Source organism: Phaethon aethereus, assembly GCF_964289735.1.
Source record: "Phaethon aethereus genome assembly, chromosome: 11".
Lineage (NCBI taxonomy): Eukaryota > Metazoa > Chordata > Aves > Phaethontiformes > Phaethontidae > Phaethon > Phaethon aethereus.
Window position 1 is genome coordinate 22,647,641 of NC_138587.1, and position 16,375 is coordinate 22,664,015.

Consider the following 16,375-nt stretch of genomic DNA (forward strand, 5'->3'; position numbering starts at 1 on the left):
CAAGTCTGTTCACAGCAAAGCTGTCAACGACTGTGCTCACACAACCCTGCAGGTAGTGCAGGGGCAGACACACAGATTGCTGTTTAAGCCACAAAAAGAATCACGGTTAGAAATATGCTGCCTTACGCTGTTGTTGGACATAAAGTAACACCAGATTCCAAAGGTTAGCGGTACTTGGGAAATGTGGCTTCGTATTACCTGGATATTCAAAATGTTATCTTTAAAATTATAGGAAATACTGTTTTTGCAAAAACATTACAGTGAATGTGAAAAGTGAATTTGGTAGAGGAAAAGCTTTTAGTCAGATTCTAAATGGTAAGAAAGCTAACTTAGCATTTACTGTTATCTACCAGACTTACTGGTACAGCCAGTCTTACTGCAAAACAAACACATTAAACCCAGGTGCTGTAGTTAGGAGAGCACTTCAGGGGCAGTGCCAGCACCGGCATCAGTCTCTGCTCTCCTCCTCCTTGCTGGTTTACGACTTCCTGACAAACTGAACTGGGAGAAAAAGAGAGTTTGTTGTTTTCTGCTTGTGGAGGGTTTTGGGTTGTTGTTTTTTATTGCTGTTTTGGTGTTTTGTTTGTGTGTTTTGTGTGGGCTTTTTCTTTTTTTTTCTTTCTTAAATCCAATCAAGCTCCCCCCATAGCTGCACAATCAGTTGTACTAACCGAGCCACAGTGTGGATAAAGTCCATGCTGGCCAACAGAAGAGAAGAGCAGCACTACCTCAAAAAGAAACATTCAACAAAGCCACAGTACAAAGGTGTCTAAAGCCTTCCCTATTTCTGACTTACTAAACATGTAAAGCTTACAAGCATCCAAAACCACATTAAATCTTTTTATTTCCTTTCAGATGCTCAGACAATAATAGAGCTGTAAGCATTAATAAACAAATGAGCACAGAAAGCAGCTTGCCCAAGTCTAGATTCCTAATACCCAACAATGCCAAAAGTATCTTTTGAGGTAAACTAGGCACTTACTCATGCAATGTAAATAACCACAAACATACTGTTCTTACAGCCATCTGAGAGAAGAGGGATTAAAGCTAACCTGACAGAAATTGAGAAGCTTGGTCAAAACACCTAGAAAGAACTTCAGTAGTTCTGAAGGCACATCTATGCTTTTTGGTTTCTTGTCTACGTTTAGGCACACGTGTGCTACACTGAAAGGCCCATAAACTGAGAGAATCTAGAGAACAAGCAAACCAGAACTGCCAACATTTCTCAGAAGCTGTCAACACTGCAAACACAAACAGTTCACAAACGTGCTGCTGCCAAAGAAATCTTTTCATGTTGGAGGTGGAGAATTTAATGCAACTATGATGCCAGTCCTCTGTTAATAAAGCAAATCTTCCTTGCCTTTGATACTAGAGATCCCGTTTTGAAAATATTTACAGTTGTTACAAAACTAAGCAATTGTTTAACATTAAAATCCAGGGATGGCTTTTTTAATAGCAAGAATCTACAACCCTTCTTACTATCATTTAAGAAGTTAAATATTTTTAAATAGCCAAGTTGGCAATAACAAGCTAGTTGAACATTCTCCTTAGTCTGGCAGACTGCTAAAGTTTGTTTCTATGGTGGTACTTCTTCCTCCACTGTTGCTGAATATCCTACTGCTGCCACAACTAAGCTAAGAGAATCACTATGCCTATTTTAAGCCTTCTGGGAAAGAAGCAAAAAACCCAATATCCTTAAAATACTACCAAAACTACTGCCAAAGCAACTTGTCAGAGTTCACTCAACCATGCAGCAAGGCAAGAAGGGGACTGAAATGAAGAAAATTCAAAGAACTGTCTGGGAAGCCTAAGCTGCATCTTCCCCACGTTACACAACTGCTTAATGAAAAGAACGAACTAGGTGTAAATTGCATCTTCTGGTAATTACAGGAAAGAGTCTCTGGGTCAGGAAAATAAGCCAAGAAACAGCACATTTCTCACAGCTTCCCTGCATCTCAATGAAATGGGGAGATAGTTATTCACATTATTTGGGCAGGGGCCCTACAGTTTCCCCTCACAGTGGAGATGACTTCTCCCCACTGCATGGTATGTTAATCTTCTCAGGTTCATTCAAGATCAAACCAAAAAACCACCACCACAGATATGAAGGTCAAAGCTTACTTGCAATTACACCAAATTACCTGGAGTAACTTCCGAACAGTGAAAGTTAATTTATACCCATGTCACTAACAAAAGAATTTACTAGGAAGTGATCTCAGTGCCCAGTTCTACTTGGTGGGGGAGCAAAATAAAGAGAGGAAACTGTAGACATCTGTTTTCATAAAATCAGGTAACTGACCTAAAGAGCTCTACCATTACTTTCTGTCTATCAGTCAGTTTCTTTACGTCACCATCTCCTCGTAAAGTGCTAGGAAATGATACATGAAACATTATTATTGCTACTGAATGTTTTGGCTTGTCTGAAAACTATCACTTGAATCAGAGCTGATTACAAAACTGTAAAAAGTGTATAAAAGGTAGCTAAACAGTCCAAGCAGCAATGTTTGGTTTGTTTTAATAAAGGAGGAAAAATAGTGTTTAACGCTATTTCAGAAATGGGATTTTTCTGTATGAGAAGCATCAGCCTTGAGGAACAAAGCAGTTAGCACAGTGAAGATAATCATAAGGCACACCCCAAGCAGTTGTAATGCAGTAGCTGGACATGTCTTGGCTAGTAAAACCAATCCTGAGTCTTCATGCTATAGCAGATTTTGTAGCTCCTCGTTATTCCCTCTCTTGGCAGTGGACAGCCTGCTCGTTTTCTGCCCTGCTCCTTCCTTCCCCGCAAGAAAGATGGAAATATTTTAGTTAAATAGATGGAGCAAAACACTCTATGAGGATTTTCTCATCTCTGACCCCTTTGCATCTCTGCATCTTTCAAAGAGCAGGGAAGAGAGTTTGTGGCTGCCAGCAGAGCCAAATATACTCCTCTTTGAGACAAGACACATGAAAAACCTGCCGGCACTCTCAGAACTATTTGCCAGGGCTGAGTATTGCTTTCATGTTTATGCAACTGCAGTCAGGAATGAGCCATTGAAATGACTATGTCCTTGAAATTGAGGAACAGTCCCTGTCAATGTTTTCTAGTGTCCCTGCCCTAAAATTCTCTTTTCACACCCTCATCCCAGTTATACATAACAGAAGCACTTCAGCTTCCATTTCTGCAACTCTGCTGACTGCAGATGGGAAACACTATCAATCACAATTACTTTAAAAGGGGTACCCTTTAAACTGGCAATGCAAAAATACTGTGGAAAGATGTCCAGCTTTTTCATTTACAGGTCCACCAAACCCCAATTCAGTAGATAGATGTGAATTGTTAAACAGGAGGAAAAAGTCTTGTTTCACCCTTCTCTTTTCCTTAACTCTTATTCCAGGGGTTCCTATACAGCCTTCCCAACTCCCTATTCAAACTGTCCTCTGTGTGCCTGCAAAGGCAGCTGGTCACATTTTTCACCCTCAAAATTTGCTCACTTGAGATTCGGGAATTAAAATTCTGGCATCCAGAGTCATATCAGATGATCGTCTGGGAGCTGCTCACTCAGTCAAATTCCTCCATTCACAGGGTCATTTTCTAATAACCGACTGTATCCTGAGCACGCACCCCGGCATTGTTAGAGCAAACCAGTTACCGATTCCTGGCACGTAGCAGCGGCAGGGAGATGTGTGCCCAGAATGTTTAAGGGCAGGCGGAGCTGGCGGCAGAGGATGAGGTAATGGCTCTTTCACGGTTCCAGGGACACTCGCACACAGTTACTGCTGGTCACAGTGCAGCCTTTCAAAAGCTAGATTAGCTTTCAACATTTGGTAAAGTTTATACTCCCTTTTAATGGCAATAAAGGGAATCCTTGCGCCCATATTTGAAACCGGTGCTTAAATATACTATTGGTTGAATTCTCACGGTTATACATTTGAGCTGTTTTTTATGGGCAGGACATAATGTATGCTAAACAAAGCACCCATTTTTGGCAAAAAAGGAGGAGAAATGGGTCCTCAGGGAGAAAAGATAAAACACACACAAAGCAAAGCAAAACACAGAGCTTTTTTTTTTCCTTTGGGTGTTCTCACTTAGGGCTAAATGTTTTTAGAAATAATGAGAATCATACTAAGAACATTCTTCTCTTCTTACTAACTCCTCAGCATGTTAAAGGACAAGCTACATGGAGTGCTTTGATTTTAATTTTTGTTGGAACCGTCTGTGGCTGAATAATCTGCAGTCCAGATGTTGTAACAACAGTAAAGTCCCTTTCAGCATATACACAAGGATGGCAAATGGCTCAGTTGCAAAATCCTTAACAAGCCTCTTGTCTCCCCTTTCCTTTTTCTACTGAATCGTTCAAAAAAAATCACAGACAATATTTCATTTGCAAAAATACTAGAAATAAAAGAACTAGTTCAAAGGTAAAGAGAACCAACTTATTTTGCTTTACACCTTCTCCCTCCTACCAAATCTGCTCTTACAAAGTCTAAGACCGTTAGAAATGCTTCCAATGAGCTTTCAACTTAAAATTCTAAGGGGGACAGTCTAAAAATACATTTCTGACCAGACATTAGAATGCTGAATGGATGCCATGAGACCTGACTAAAAGCAATACAGAAAGTATGTTCAGCATCTTCAGTGAAATTAATTAGGCGTGCGATTGGTGTAGATGGAGGAACATCAGATTAGTACACTTATTACAGTATTTAAACTAATGGCTACTCGCAAGACTTCTTTAAAAAAATTCTTAGCATCTGGCAACTTCTAAGCGTTTCAAATAGAGAAAAGGTTTGCAGTACTTTCTGAATGTAACAGTACTTAGGAATTCAAATTACCTTCAATCTCTGTCTACATGTAAATGATAGAAACCATATACCTCTGTTGAATAGTTAAAGCTGCTTTCATGGAAAATGAAAAATGCGCCTTCTCAAATATTAGTATTGTGTTTCAGATTCCCAACAAGAATTTCTCTAGAAACTGTAATTCGCAATTTTGTATTTGGTACAATCCCACCAGCAGTCAGCAAATTCCTCTCATATCTGCTTAGTAAAATAAAGACATACTTAAATTAATATTCCAAGGAACCTAGACACATTTTAAAAAGTCTGTTCCTGGAATTAGTATCCAAATCATATCGATAGCAATTTTAAAATTTCAAATAAAATCATCCCCATCATGCAATAAATGAAGCCAGTAGGGCTTTCAAGGCTTACACGTCAAAAGATGACATAACACTGCATAATGCAAACAGATACTCATGCCTTTTTAGCTCTGTCAATAAATCCTTTGAGAGAACTTTGGAAGAGTGGTAACCTTGATAATAGCCCGCTCTGAAGGAAGCTACAGAAGACTCTTCAAAAACAGTATGCTGTAATGGACTGAGGACACACAGGGAACAGTTTTCCATCTGTCACTACCCTTTCCAGACAGCAAGAGGACAAAAGAGGGGGTGAGGGATGAAAGGCATCTGGGAAAACTTATTGTAAAAATATTTATAGCCTAGCCTCTGTTCTAGTAATGTAAAGTGGTGTCACGTTCATTTACCTTCAAGATGTACATGCAAGATTAGGCCCCAAAACCTTCAACAAAACACTACACAAAAAAAGCCCTCAACAAAACTATGCCACGGCATAAAAAGCAGAGCCACATGGTGCAAATGGCCCACAAGCTATACTTCGCAGTCTGTCTTCACCAGTACTGTCAGAAATTGGCATCAGCCCCAGCACAACTGGCTCCCCTGGCAAGAAATCACAATGCCACAGGAACACTGCCAGATAAGAGGACGTTAAAAAGTGTCTTCCAATATCTGATATCCCAAAAGAGATACTACATATGACTCTAGTCTCTGCCTGATTAACAAACGAATCTGGGAAATGCAAACTTTTATTTCCCATATTTTATAACACTAGGCACAGTCGCATCAAATTTTACAAACCACTCTAATGTTGCCCAAGTTTTGTTGAAAATACTTTATTAATACAGAAAGCATTTGTAGCCCCTGAAATTTCAGAGAATGCTGAAAAATCACTACACCCTACTCCACTCAACATGGCCCAGTTGAGTGTGTCACTGCAGTTTGAGGAGCCCGTAATTGAGGGCAGTGTTATCAACAAACACAGGGCAGTGTTATCAACAAACATACCTGGTAGCCACAAATCATTAGCAAGGAGCCAGAGTTACTTGCCACCACCATGGTGGCACAAGAGAATATGGCAATGTAGTTCTTCCTACACACACAGAGCTCTGCACAGAATTAGAGCCTGCTACTACCGACTGCAAAGTTGACCCTAGGGCAGGACATGTTTCCTCAGACTACCCAGGTTAAAAACCACCCAGTCCTATTTAATCTGTTCGAACCATCAGTGCACCGGTAGCAGAATGGAACCTGAAAATCCTACCAGATTGGGCTGCAATAACTGGTAAACCTGGTATTTCCAGCCTACGGTCAAAACAAACATGAGAATAAAATCACAGCCCTTTCTATTCCCCCCCCCCCCCCTTCTTTTTTATTTTAAAGCAGCAGTCAAAAGCCCTCTTGAAGCCTTGTTTATAAGCAAACCAGTCTCAAAGGCTGGATTTGCACTGGCAGGGTTTGGAGCCTTCAAAATAAACCTTTCTAGGTAGTGTTTTCCTTCTGCCTATAAGGCAGGAATGGTTTCTAGTATAATTTCTCCCAGACTACATCCCTTTCAAACAACACTGAAGAAAATGCCTAATTCAACACAGCTGGCCTCACCAAGCTTCCCTGGGAGTCCCTGCACTCCAGGCATGCACCTGCAGTCCTTCCTTTAGGAAGGCAATGAATGGTAACACACAATCCGACAGCCTATTGACAGGGTGAAATCACTACTGCCATTCAAAACCAGGAGCCTGTAGAGAAGCTGTTACTTAACTGCAATTTCTTTGGCAGAAATCATTCTATTTAGGCGATACTGTATGTTCTAGTATAGTGGATACCACAAAATATCTTTTTTAAAAGTACACTACTTTAATCAACACTAAGGTTCCAAATTGAGTGCCAAGTTATAGTTTGAAACAAATTCTATGATCTAGTGATAAAACTTCTGGAAAAATGGTTTTCAATTACCTACACTTTTTTATCTACTGTCCTGTGTTCTCCATCCTCCAAGGACCTTTGTGCTAACTAATGTTTTGCATGTAATGGTGATTAAGTGAACTAGACCACAAGTTGTGCTCAACTTTTACTCCACCCATAACCGGCTATTCTAATAAAGGGCCTCTGGGAAGAAAACTGCACTTTGGCTTCTGAAAATTATTATTGTAATAGGAAAGACAGAAAAATTATAAAGCATCTGTTGAAATTTCAACTGTGAGGATAGTGACTTTCCATGCTTTTTAAAACTTCATTCTTTCAACACCTCTAGTGAACAAAGCAGAAGTGTTTATGACAATTCATGCACTTCTTTAAGATTCTAAACTCTCTGCATTTCAGCCAAGCTTCACGTACCAGAAAGAAATAACATGAGTATTTCTTAATTAAGGTTTGTAATCTTAATTTGCAAGGAAAATTTCAAAGATGCAATGAAAATAACATGAACTTCTTGTAAAAGACATCCCTAAAATTTCCTCTGGTTGATGCAGACATTTGGAAAAAACGTGACTTCTTGTAATAGGTAAGTTCAAAGCCCCTTTTTTCAGTTCTGCACACAGTCCTTCCGCACGGGTGGAGCACACATCCTCTCAGGAGCTCGCTGCCAAGACTTGTACTACTCCCTCATTTTATGATCATAAATGTGTCAGGAATGATCAACGTGGTCAAAAGACAGCTAAATGATTCTGCTGCATTGACTTGAACACCGGACAGTAGGCTAAAAAACGTATCCCATCACATCACAGTGTGCGTCTGGTCACGCGATAGGAAGCGCAAGAATTTGCAATGTGGTACTGAATGATTTTTGTCATGTCATGAGAGAGAAACAGTGAAGACTGGACTGATTAACAGGAAGTCCATCTGACCTGCAGACCCCTTTCCTGGCCCATGCCTAACCAAGCTGCGCAATCCTCCTTTATGCTGTTCTGCATGTGAAAGAGCAGCTTTCGCCAAGGAAGCTGGTATCTAGGACATGGCTTGCTTTTCAGAAAACATTTGGACACACAAGATGCTATGACATACTTCATGTGCTGAGAACAATAAGGATAATTGCACAGAAGTTAATTGAAACTAATGCACCTGTACATGTACGGCACATAGCTAAAAGGAAAAACAATTCTTCATCTTGAAAAAAATCATCACCTGTAAATCCTGGAAAGTGCCTGAACATAATCTCTATTCCTTCACTTACCTCACAAAATGCAATTGGCAATCCCACTGATAGACTCTTAAGAGTCTCCTTCTGAACTTTTTAAAGAATAGAGCTTTGGAAGTTTCCCAGCTCCCTTTTCAAAAGTTTACAGATTTATGCACCATCACATTCTGTGATGGTTCAATATCTGACATTGCACAGAGGGGAAAGAAGGCTATTAATGAAATGTCACAATCTGCATACTTGAAGAGCCATAATCAAAACCAAGATACATGGGATACTCGAGGACTGTCTGAGCTATCAACAGAATCAGAGTGACTCGGCAGAAGGTAATGAGAATCTGCAGTTCTGTATCAATACCAGAGATAAAATGCGGTGGGAGGGTAAAATAATCACATACAGCAAAAGATCACGTATGGAGGTGCTGCCTGGAGTTCTGTGCAGTGCTATCTTTTAGGACTCACTGCTAAGAAACTGCAAGTCATCTTATAACCAGCCAATATATCAAAAAGGTTTGTCTCTGTTCAAGTCCATACAGTAAGATCACTTAGATGTGTTCCAAATAAGTCTCTATTCTTCTCTATTCCTGATGTGTGTTTCCCCCCTTTGAGCCCTTTCAGCCCTCTTACTGATACAGCACGTAACTAGAAGCATCTGACAATTTCCAATGCTCTCATTCATTGCTTGAGCACTTTTTCCGATCACCTTCTTTCCTTACACCCTTCTGCAATCGACTCAAAAGACTTTATTATCAAGCATGAAGTCCACTGATTATTGACTGCTTAAGGCTTAATTACTGTGCAAAAAACTGAGCAAACACTAAGTCTTTTAAATGTCAGCCAAAGAGTACCAGCACCTTCCTCCCTCCCCCAAGAATGTTTAATGTTTTCAAATCTTCTAAAAAAGGCCAACTGATGTATGTCCCTATTCAGCCTACTTCATGAGCACGGAAAGCTGCAGAGATCCTATGACTGACTGACATCCAATTGGTTAAAAGATTCTATAAAGGCCTATTAACTTTCTACAAAGATAACAAAAACAAACCTGAAAGTCTTTACAGCCAAACCTGGCCCTTAATATGGTAATGCACAGCCTCACGTGGTGGGATCAAAAAGCTTTAATTATCTGCAATGTTACGATATATTATTATATGATGAACCACTGACCTCTTAATCCAAACAAAACAAATCACAGCACTGCTAACTGAAAAGGAGGGCTGAACTCAGCCAAGCGGTAGGAGACTGAGCTGAAGTATCTACTAGCTCTTCAGAAACTAGCAAATTTTCATAGAGAAATCCTGAAATACTCTGTAGAAAATTTCAAACACTTATACAAACACTCTTAGCTGCCAACAGTATTTCAAAGAAAAATAGGAAAAAATTCTGGCACTTAACATCTTTCATCCAAGTATTCTGAAGAGCTTTATAAGCACTAGTACCAGAAAAGGTTTAAGTAAATTATCTAGGGCAGGGAAATTGGCACACTAGGCATCAACTAAGCAGTGAAGAACTAGGACTTCTAACGCCAACCACCTAGCTGTTCTTACCTTCACGTTATGATAGTTCTAATGAGATCTGTGTAACTCCAGTAATGTGAACACAGAGTTTAGAGTAGTGTATTATTTGTTACCCTCTATCGTAATATTCATGGTATTCTGCAGCCACATGGAAGTGTCCAAAGAAGAAAGTATTTCAATAAAACAAAGAAACTTGAGTAGGTTATTTTATAGAAATTTTAAACAACTCCATACACAGGAAAATTAAGACTCATAGGCAGAAATGAGAATTTTATGATAATTTCATTATAAATACATACATAAATAAAAAATATAAATAGTTTAGCATAAAAATATTCAGCACATTGTTTTTCAGTATCAAAGTTTTGATGAAATCTACTGAACAAATTTCAGGCCCTGCCTCTGTTAAAAGGAAACTCATCCTACACTGCTTGTTATTTCTAATTCCCATATGACAAATTTTTTACAGTACCTACATGATTAGGGCAGGAAGAAACATGAATTTCTTACAACACCAAAAATGGAGCGGGATTAATATGGATGCCACCATATTTTTCACAAGGATTCTGATCCATTCTCTTCAATAGTTTACGACCATCTATATATACACATAATTATACATAATTTTTTTTTCCCCCGAAGCTGTTTAACTATGAAGACGTCAACTTGTAAGTACTCTAACATGAACAGTAATCACAAGCAGCTTATTTTTTCACTGGAAAGTCAGTATCAGACACCAGCCTTACTTATCTGATACAGGAAAAATATTCTTGGTTCAGTGGCTACGTTTCTACCAAACACAGAGAGAAAAGGAGGAAACACTACTTACTTGTTAAAAAGATTCAGTCCAATCCTGTAATGGCGTTTCCTGATAACATCGTTACTGAAGGCAGGGGAATCCCAGCTGTTGCGAGTTTCTTTGTGGTAGGTTTGCTTGCTCAAGGTTTGCTCCCTTAGGCTGTCTCTGGAAGAAGATTCCGAGCTGCAGTTTATTGTATCATTAGAGTTGGAAGTGCTGTTGATGCTGTCATTGTCCCCATCAGAATAGTCGGACTCCGACTTGCTTTGCCTGTTTGCGGTGCCATTGATAGCTAAATGACTATCTATGGGCCTAGCCCTGTGTCTAGCCTCCTGTTCCTCTCGGGATATAACCTTGGCAGGAATATTGTGAGGGATGTGTTTTGGGCTTCCTTGTTGACTAGTGATCGCTCGGTCATATGCATTTTGTCTCTTTAATGAACCTCTCTCTGAGCGATCACTCAGGTCCACTGAACTGTCACTGGGTGGCTCTATAGTTAGCAACGGCAGATGATCCATTCTCATCCTCTGTTCCTGACATTCCAGCGACGGGGTACTCCTGCAGCTCGTGTCAGTGTCTAGCTTATCATCTTTGTGGGTCATGGACCAGTACTCTTGAGAAGAGTTCACGGAGCGGAGCCTCAAATCAGATTCTGTGCTGGACGGTCTGTCTACTGACTGGGAAAGGGGAAGGGGTGGAGATAACTCCTCCTCATCAATATATAATGTAACATCACTGTATGACGCTGTCATCTCATCAAGCTTCCTGTGATCCACGTTATGAATTGCTGGTTTAGTTGGAGCACAACTATCTCTTTCCACTTCACGACTTCTGACTTGATCCGGAGTCTGGACTTCATCAGAATGTAGACTACGGCAATTCAATGCATCGTCAATGGATTCTGCAAGGGATTTCACTTGCCTGGAAAAAGCATCCTCCAGTTCTGTTATAGCATCAGCAAAATCAGTAGATGCTGCTGGAGACTTCATTGTAGTGGACTCTCCTAGTTCACCACATTCAGGCTGTACCAGGGATCCCAGTTTTGACCCATCATTTGTAACAGAAACTTGTTTTCCTTCAAAGTAAGAGCTGTGGACTTTCTCAGGTCCTTCAAAAGAAAACTGCATTCTCATATTGGACAGTACAATGCGTCTTGACATACGATTTTCAGACATAGAACTTCTAAGGCGCTCAAAATTTTTGTTCATCTGATACTGGCGAAAAGCTGTTTGTATAGTACGAGCAGCATGTCTAGTTATGAGACGGCCTCCATATTTCCGTTCTAGCATCTCCACCTGTGAAAGGGTGAACACAACTTGTAACTTGATGCAGGTTAGAACAAGGTTAAAGTATAACAAAAAAAAAATTTAACTTTAATTTCCAGGAATTTTTCAAAGTGCATACTGTTTTTGAAAGTAAAAACTCAAAACTCCAGACTAACAACTGCACAAATAGTGAACCGAATGGTCATTTGCAAATTCCACTATGAAAAGACAGACAAAAAGATAACTATGTGAATACCGTCATGCAAAATTAAGGCGTTGACAATTTGTGTGTACATTTAAATTTTGGCTTTCCCATACTAGCATTGGTGTGCCCATGTCAAAGCAGACAAGACAGCACTCTAATGCAGCATAATGCAGTCATTCTTTCTCAGTGGGGACAACTGCAGAGAAGCGAAATCCAAGTACACTGCAAATTGCCATATTTGGGGAATAAATTCTAAAAGTTGCCATCACCTTTCCAGGCATGCATTGCATTCTAGATGAATAAAAACCAAGTAGCAACCTTTCACCCAGGCCTGATAATCAAAGCAAAATTCCCAGAGCATACGCTTCCAGAGAGATTTCTCAGATAGAATATCCACATACACAGTCTTCCTCAAACCAAGAACTATTTCAGACTTTCTAAATACAAATTCAAATCTATTTTGATTTCTGTAATTACACTCAACATTGCCAGTGTTTCCAACTAACAGAATATATATGCAAAATAAATACCTTACGAATGCTATCAATTTAACCGCATGAAAATGACATGTCAATACTTTTAGAATACTCATTAGATATTTTCAAACCTTTCCTTCCAAAACATGAAAAGCATCGCTTACTTAAAATTAAAAAACACTGAGCAAGGCGAATGACTAGTTTTACTTCAATTCCTGCCCCCCCCCCGATATTTAATTTCTGTTCTGACTGGTCTTTGCTGGATCCATATTATTCACAAACACAAAACATCCATCACAAATCAGTATGTTTAGTACTACAGTTAAAACCAGCATTTTTCTGGCAGCATTTTTGTTTAAGTCTATGCAATTTTCATAGCACTCCAATGACTCAAAAGTCATTTCTCCTCGCTTGCAAATCCAGGTACCCTTTTTCATTAGATACTATGTTTTAATTAGTTAGGTCACATGCACATCCACACACAACCTCTGCCCCTCATACTTGGAGATCTCTCCAAGTAATTATTAAGTTCAGATACTGATGTGTAGAGGAGCCACATCCCCCTTCCACGGAAGGGACCAAATGTTACTAAAAAATACTTTCTAGTCCATTACGTCTACCATTTGGGAGTAGTTGATGTATTTCAGTGCTATTGCCAGGTTCAGCAGCTCCCATTCCCCTTCCACATTGAAGATGATCTCCTTTTTGGCTTGGTGTACTTGAATGTGAATTACTAATTTTCTTTTATTCTAGATGCAAAAAATATTATGCACAGTTATTTGCGTAACTGAGGCGGCCAACTTCTCAGATGGGCTTAGATCAGGATGACTGCTAAGGAATTGTTCTTTTGACTGAATCTTGAAATTTCTTTTAACTAAGCTCAAAAAACTGTGACTGATCTCTGAGCTGGGAATCTGTCAGACTCCGCATAATTTTCTATAGTTTTTCTTTTAAAAAAAATGTTTCCCTTTTCACCCCCAAATCAGGGTTATATTATCCCCACATTTGCACATGTCAAAGAGACTATGAGGTTACTTGTAAGGCATTCTGACAATTAAAAAAATTGTTAAGAACTTCTATCACAACCCTGCCACTGCTGCCACACATTTGCTACTATTTCTATCTGTAGTATACATTAGGTCACGTGTTTAAATAAATTGTAAGAGATTATTTTGCTGGACTAATCTCAAAACAAATGACGAATTGTTAATTTAGTTGTCCTCTCAAAATTAAATGTCAAACCTAAAGAAAACTGGCTTTAGTTTTCATACATAGCTGGTATGAAAGCATAGAACAGAAACTAATATTCTATAAAATAAATTACCTGGACTTTATTCTTGCAAATAGGCTGTTGTCCTTTAGGTTTACATCATCATTGACTACCATAAATTAGGGGGGTTTGGTGGGAATTTTAATTGAGAGTATTTTGGAATTTGCCTAGATGATTTACTAGACTTGTGACTAATATTTCTAATAAATTTTAATGCACCTTCAAAATGCATATTTAATGTATACTGCCTTTAGGTAAAACCTTGGACATTTTCCTAAATTGTTTTTAAGTGTCTTCTGAGATTTCAGTGAGAGCTTTTCAGAAGCAGTAAGCAACTCTTCAGTATCTAGCTTCCTTTATGTATCATTGACACTTTTTATTGTGCAGGACTCCCCGAACAAATACAAATTAACATCTGCAGTCCTCATTCTCTACCAAACCGGCATAAAAAACAGATGGAATTAGGCTCTGTGGAATATCAGCAGTGCAAGAGACCTCTTTAGTAAGCCTAACAAGCTGTATCAATCCCTTATAAGACATCTAGCCAAAATGACTGCCAAAGGTGGAAAAGGAAGTAACAGTTTAGATCTCACAAGGAGGTCCAGTTTAATAGTGGAGCTGGCATAAACTCGATCAAGAACCAGGAACTTGGTATGTTCCCACTCCAGTATAGAATTTGGTGAGCATAAAGGCTTAACTAAACAAACTCATACTTGCTATCCCAAATATCGGCCTCAACTTTAAGTCAGAGCTCAAACTCTGTTCTTCAAGGCCTCCCCAGAACAACCTTATATGATTCTCCAAACTGAAATTTCAGAACAACAAACAGACAGCAAATGAGACTTAGCCCCTATAAATTTCATGGACTATCCATGTGCGGTCCAAAATCAGGAGTAGTTTTCTTCTTGTTTGCGGAATTTTGCCTGCTCCCACTTTGGCCATGTTAACATACAAGTTGGAGAGACTATGCAATATACCACAATGATTCACGGTAAACAAAATATTCTGTCACAGTAAAGATCTCTAACAACAACAAAACAACCAAAAAACATTGATGTATGGGCTACTGTTCACCCATCAGTGAAACAGTGCATCCTGCATATGTGCTTACCGTAGGCTTTTACGGCATCATTTTCAAATGATAAATATGAACTTATATGGCAATAAACAACTTTCAAATAGGACTGCTTTCAGAATAAAGCTTAAAAGGAATGGCTGAGGCTGACTGTCTTACAGAAGGGCCTTTTTAGGAACAAAAGCTTTGAACATCTACATAGCCTCCATCCAGCTCTTTGTAAAGCACATGCAAGTTTTGCCTAGTTGAGTAAAACCAACTAAAACCTTGAATTCACCCCACAGATATGAGAAAATATCAGTTGCAACAAGTTCTTCCTTTTGTTCACCAGCAACAAAGATATCCAGGTTTCAAAATAACTCATTTTCTTAGAAAAATATTTTGCATTACTACATTTAGTACTTGTCCTAAGCATGAAATCACAATTCCTAGCTGAACTGTTTTCATTTTTAACACTATTAACATATCTTCTATGAGTTTCTTTAAGAAGGGGGGAAGGTGTATGGGACACAGGGATGACAACACAGGAAAAAAAAAAGGTCAAAAACCTCAGAAATGCTGACACATGACTATTTTGAGCTTAAGCTGGTTGCAAGAAAAAAGGTATTTTCAGCATCACAACCAAAGTGACGCTAGAAAAGATTTTTCCCAGCTTACAGGTATGTTGCCATTATCATAAATTAGGTAACAAATACCTGCTTATCTTGTAGGTCTGAAGAGAGTTCATAGCTCTCAGAAAGTGATCTTGACCTTTTAATAGCTTCTTCCTCTGCTTGTTTTCGCAGTATGGACGTTGAGTGCTGAAGTTTTGGCCTCCGAGATCTTTGTTGTCCAGGGGAAACAGAATACAGCCCGTAAGCAGAATGATCGTAATGGTCTGGACTTATAGCTGAGCTGTGTGTTATAGGTCCTTGATGGTAAGTAGATGGGCTATCCAAAGACGTGCCAGTTTCACTGCTTGGAGCTTCGCCCTCAACACTAGACAGAATGAAAAGACAGGAAAATCCTCAGTATTGCATATCAAAATTCTCAGCAACAAATAGCATAGTTTTGCTTAGTATCATTTTATGTAGACATCCAGCACATTTTGTTCAAATTCAGATGCAGTTAGTACAGGGTAATGTGGCTTTCATGTCAACCACCATAGTTTTCACTGTAATCTAAGCAACTCTTTATTTCTGTTGCAGAGGTCATCTTTAGCGCATGAGTCAGGCAGAAGAATGGAGATTTCAAGCATTATTTAACTTCATGCAGTAATTACTAATAACATCCTGAGTAAGTCACTCAGCAATTACTGCATAAAACAAATAGAAACTTTTTATTTCTTATAAGACCGCTCATTTCCAAGTTGTTCTACTTCAAAATGACAGATGCTTATTTGTGTCTTTCCTTGCTTTGACAAATAAAAGCAGTACTTTCTTACCGCTGTATTACAGTTTGACATAAAAGGATTTACTTTCATGTTACTCAGTAGAGATTTGGAATTTAATGGATCTTGTGAGCTATGATATTGCTAGAAACTGAA

The 16,375-nt window shown here is 39.0% G+C and overlaps 1 protein-coding gene across 1 annotated transcript in view; it reads right to left on the bottom strand.

The window, feature by feature from the left end:
- IQSEC1 (IQ motif and Sec7 domain ArfGEF 1) overlaps window positions 1-16,375 on the bottom strand; it is a 68,475-nt gene that overhangs the window by 35,280 nt on the left and 16,820 nt on the right. The window contains exons 2-3 of the mRNA XM_082004642.1: window positions 15,546-15,828; window positions 10,590-11,854 (exon numbers count right to left, since the gene is read on the bottom strand). Coding sequence (XP_081860768.1) covers window positions 10,590-11,854; window positions 15,546-15,828 — 1,548 coding nt within the window. The remainder of the gene's footprint in view (window positions 1-10,589; window positions 11,855-15,545; window positions 15,829-16,375) is intronic.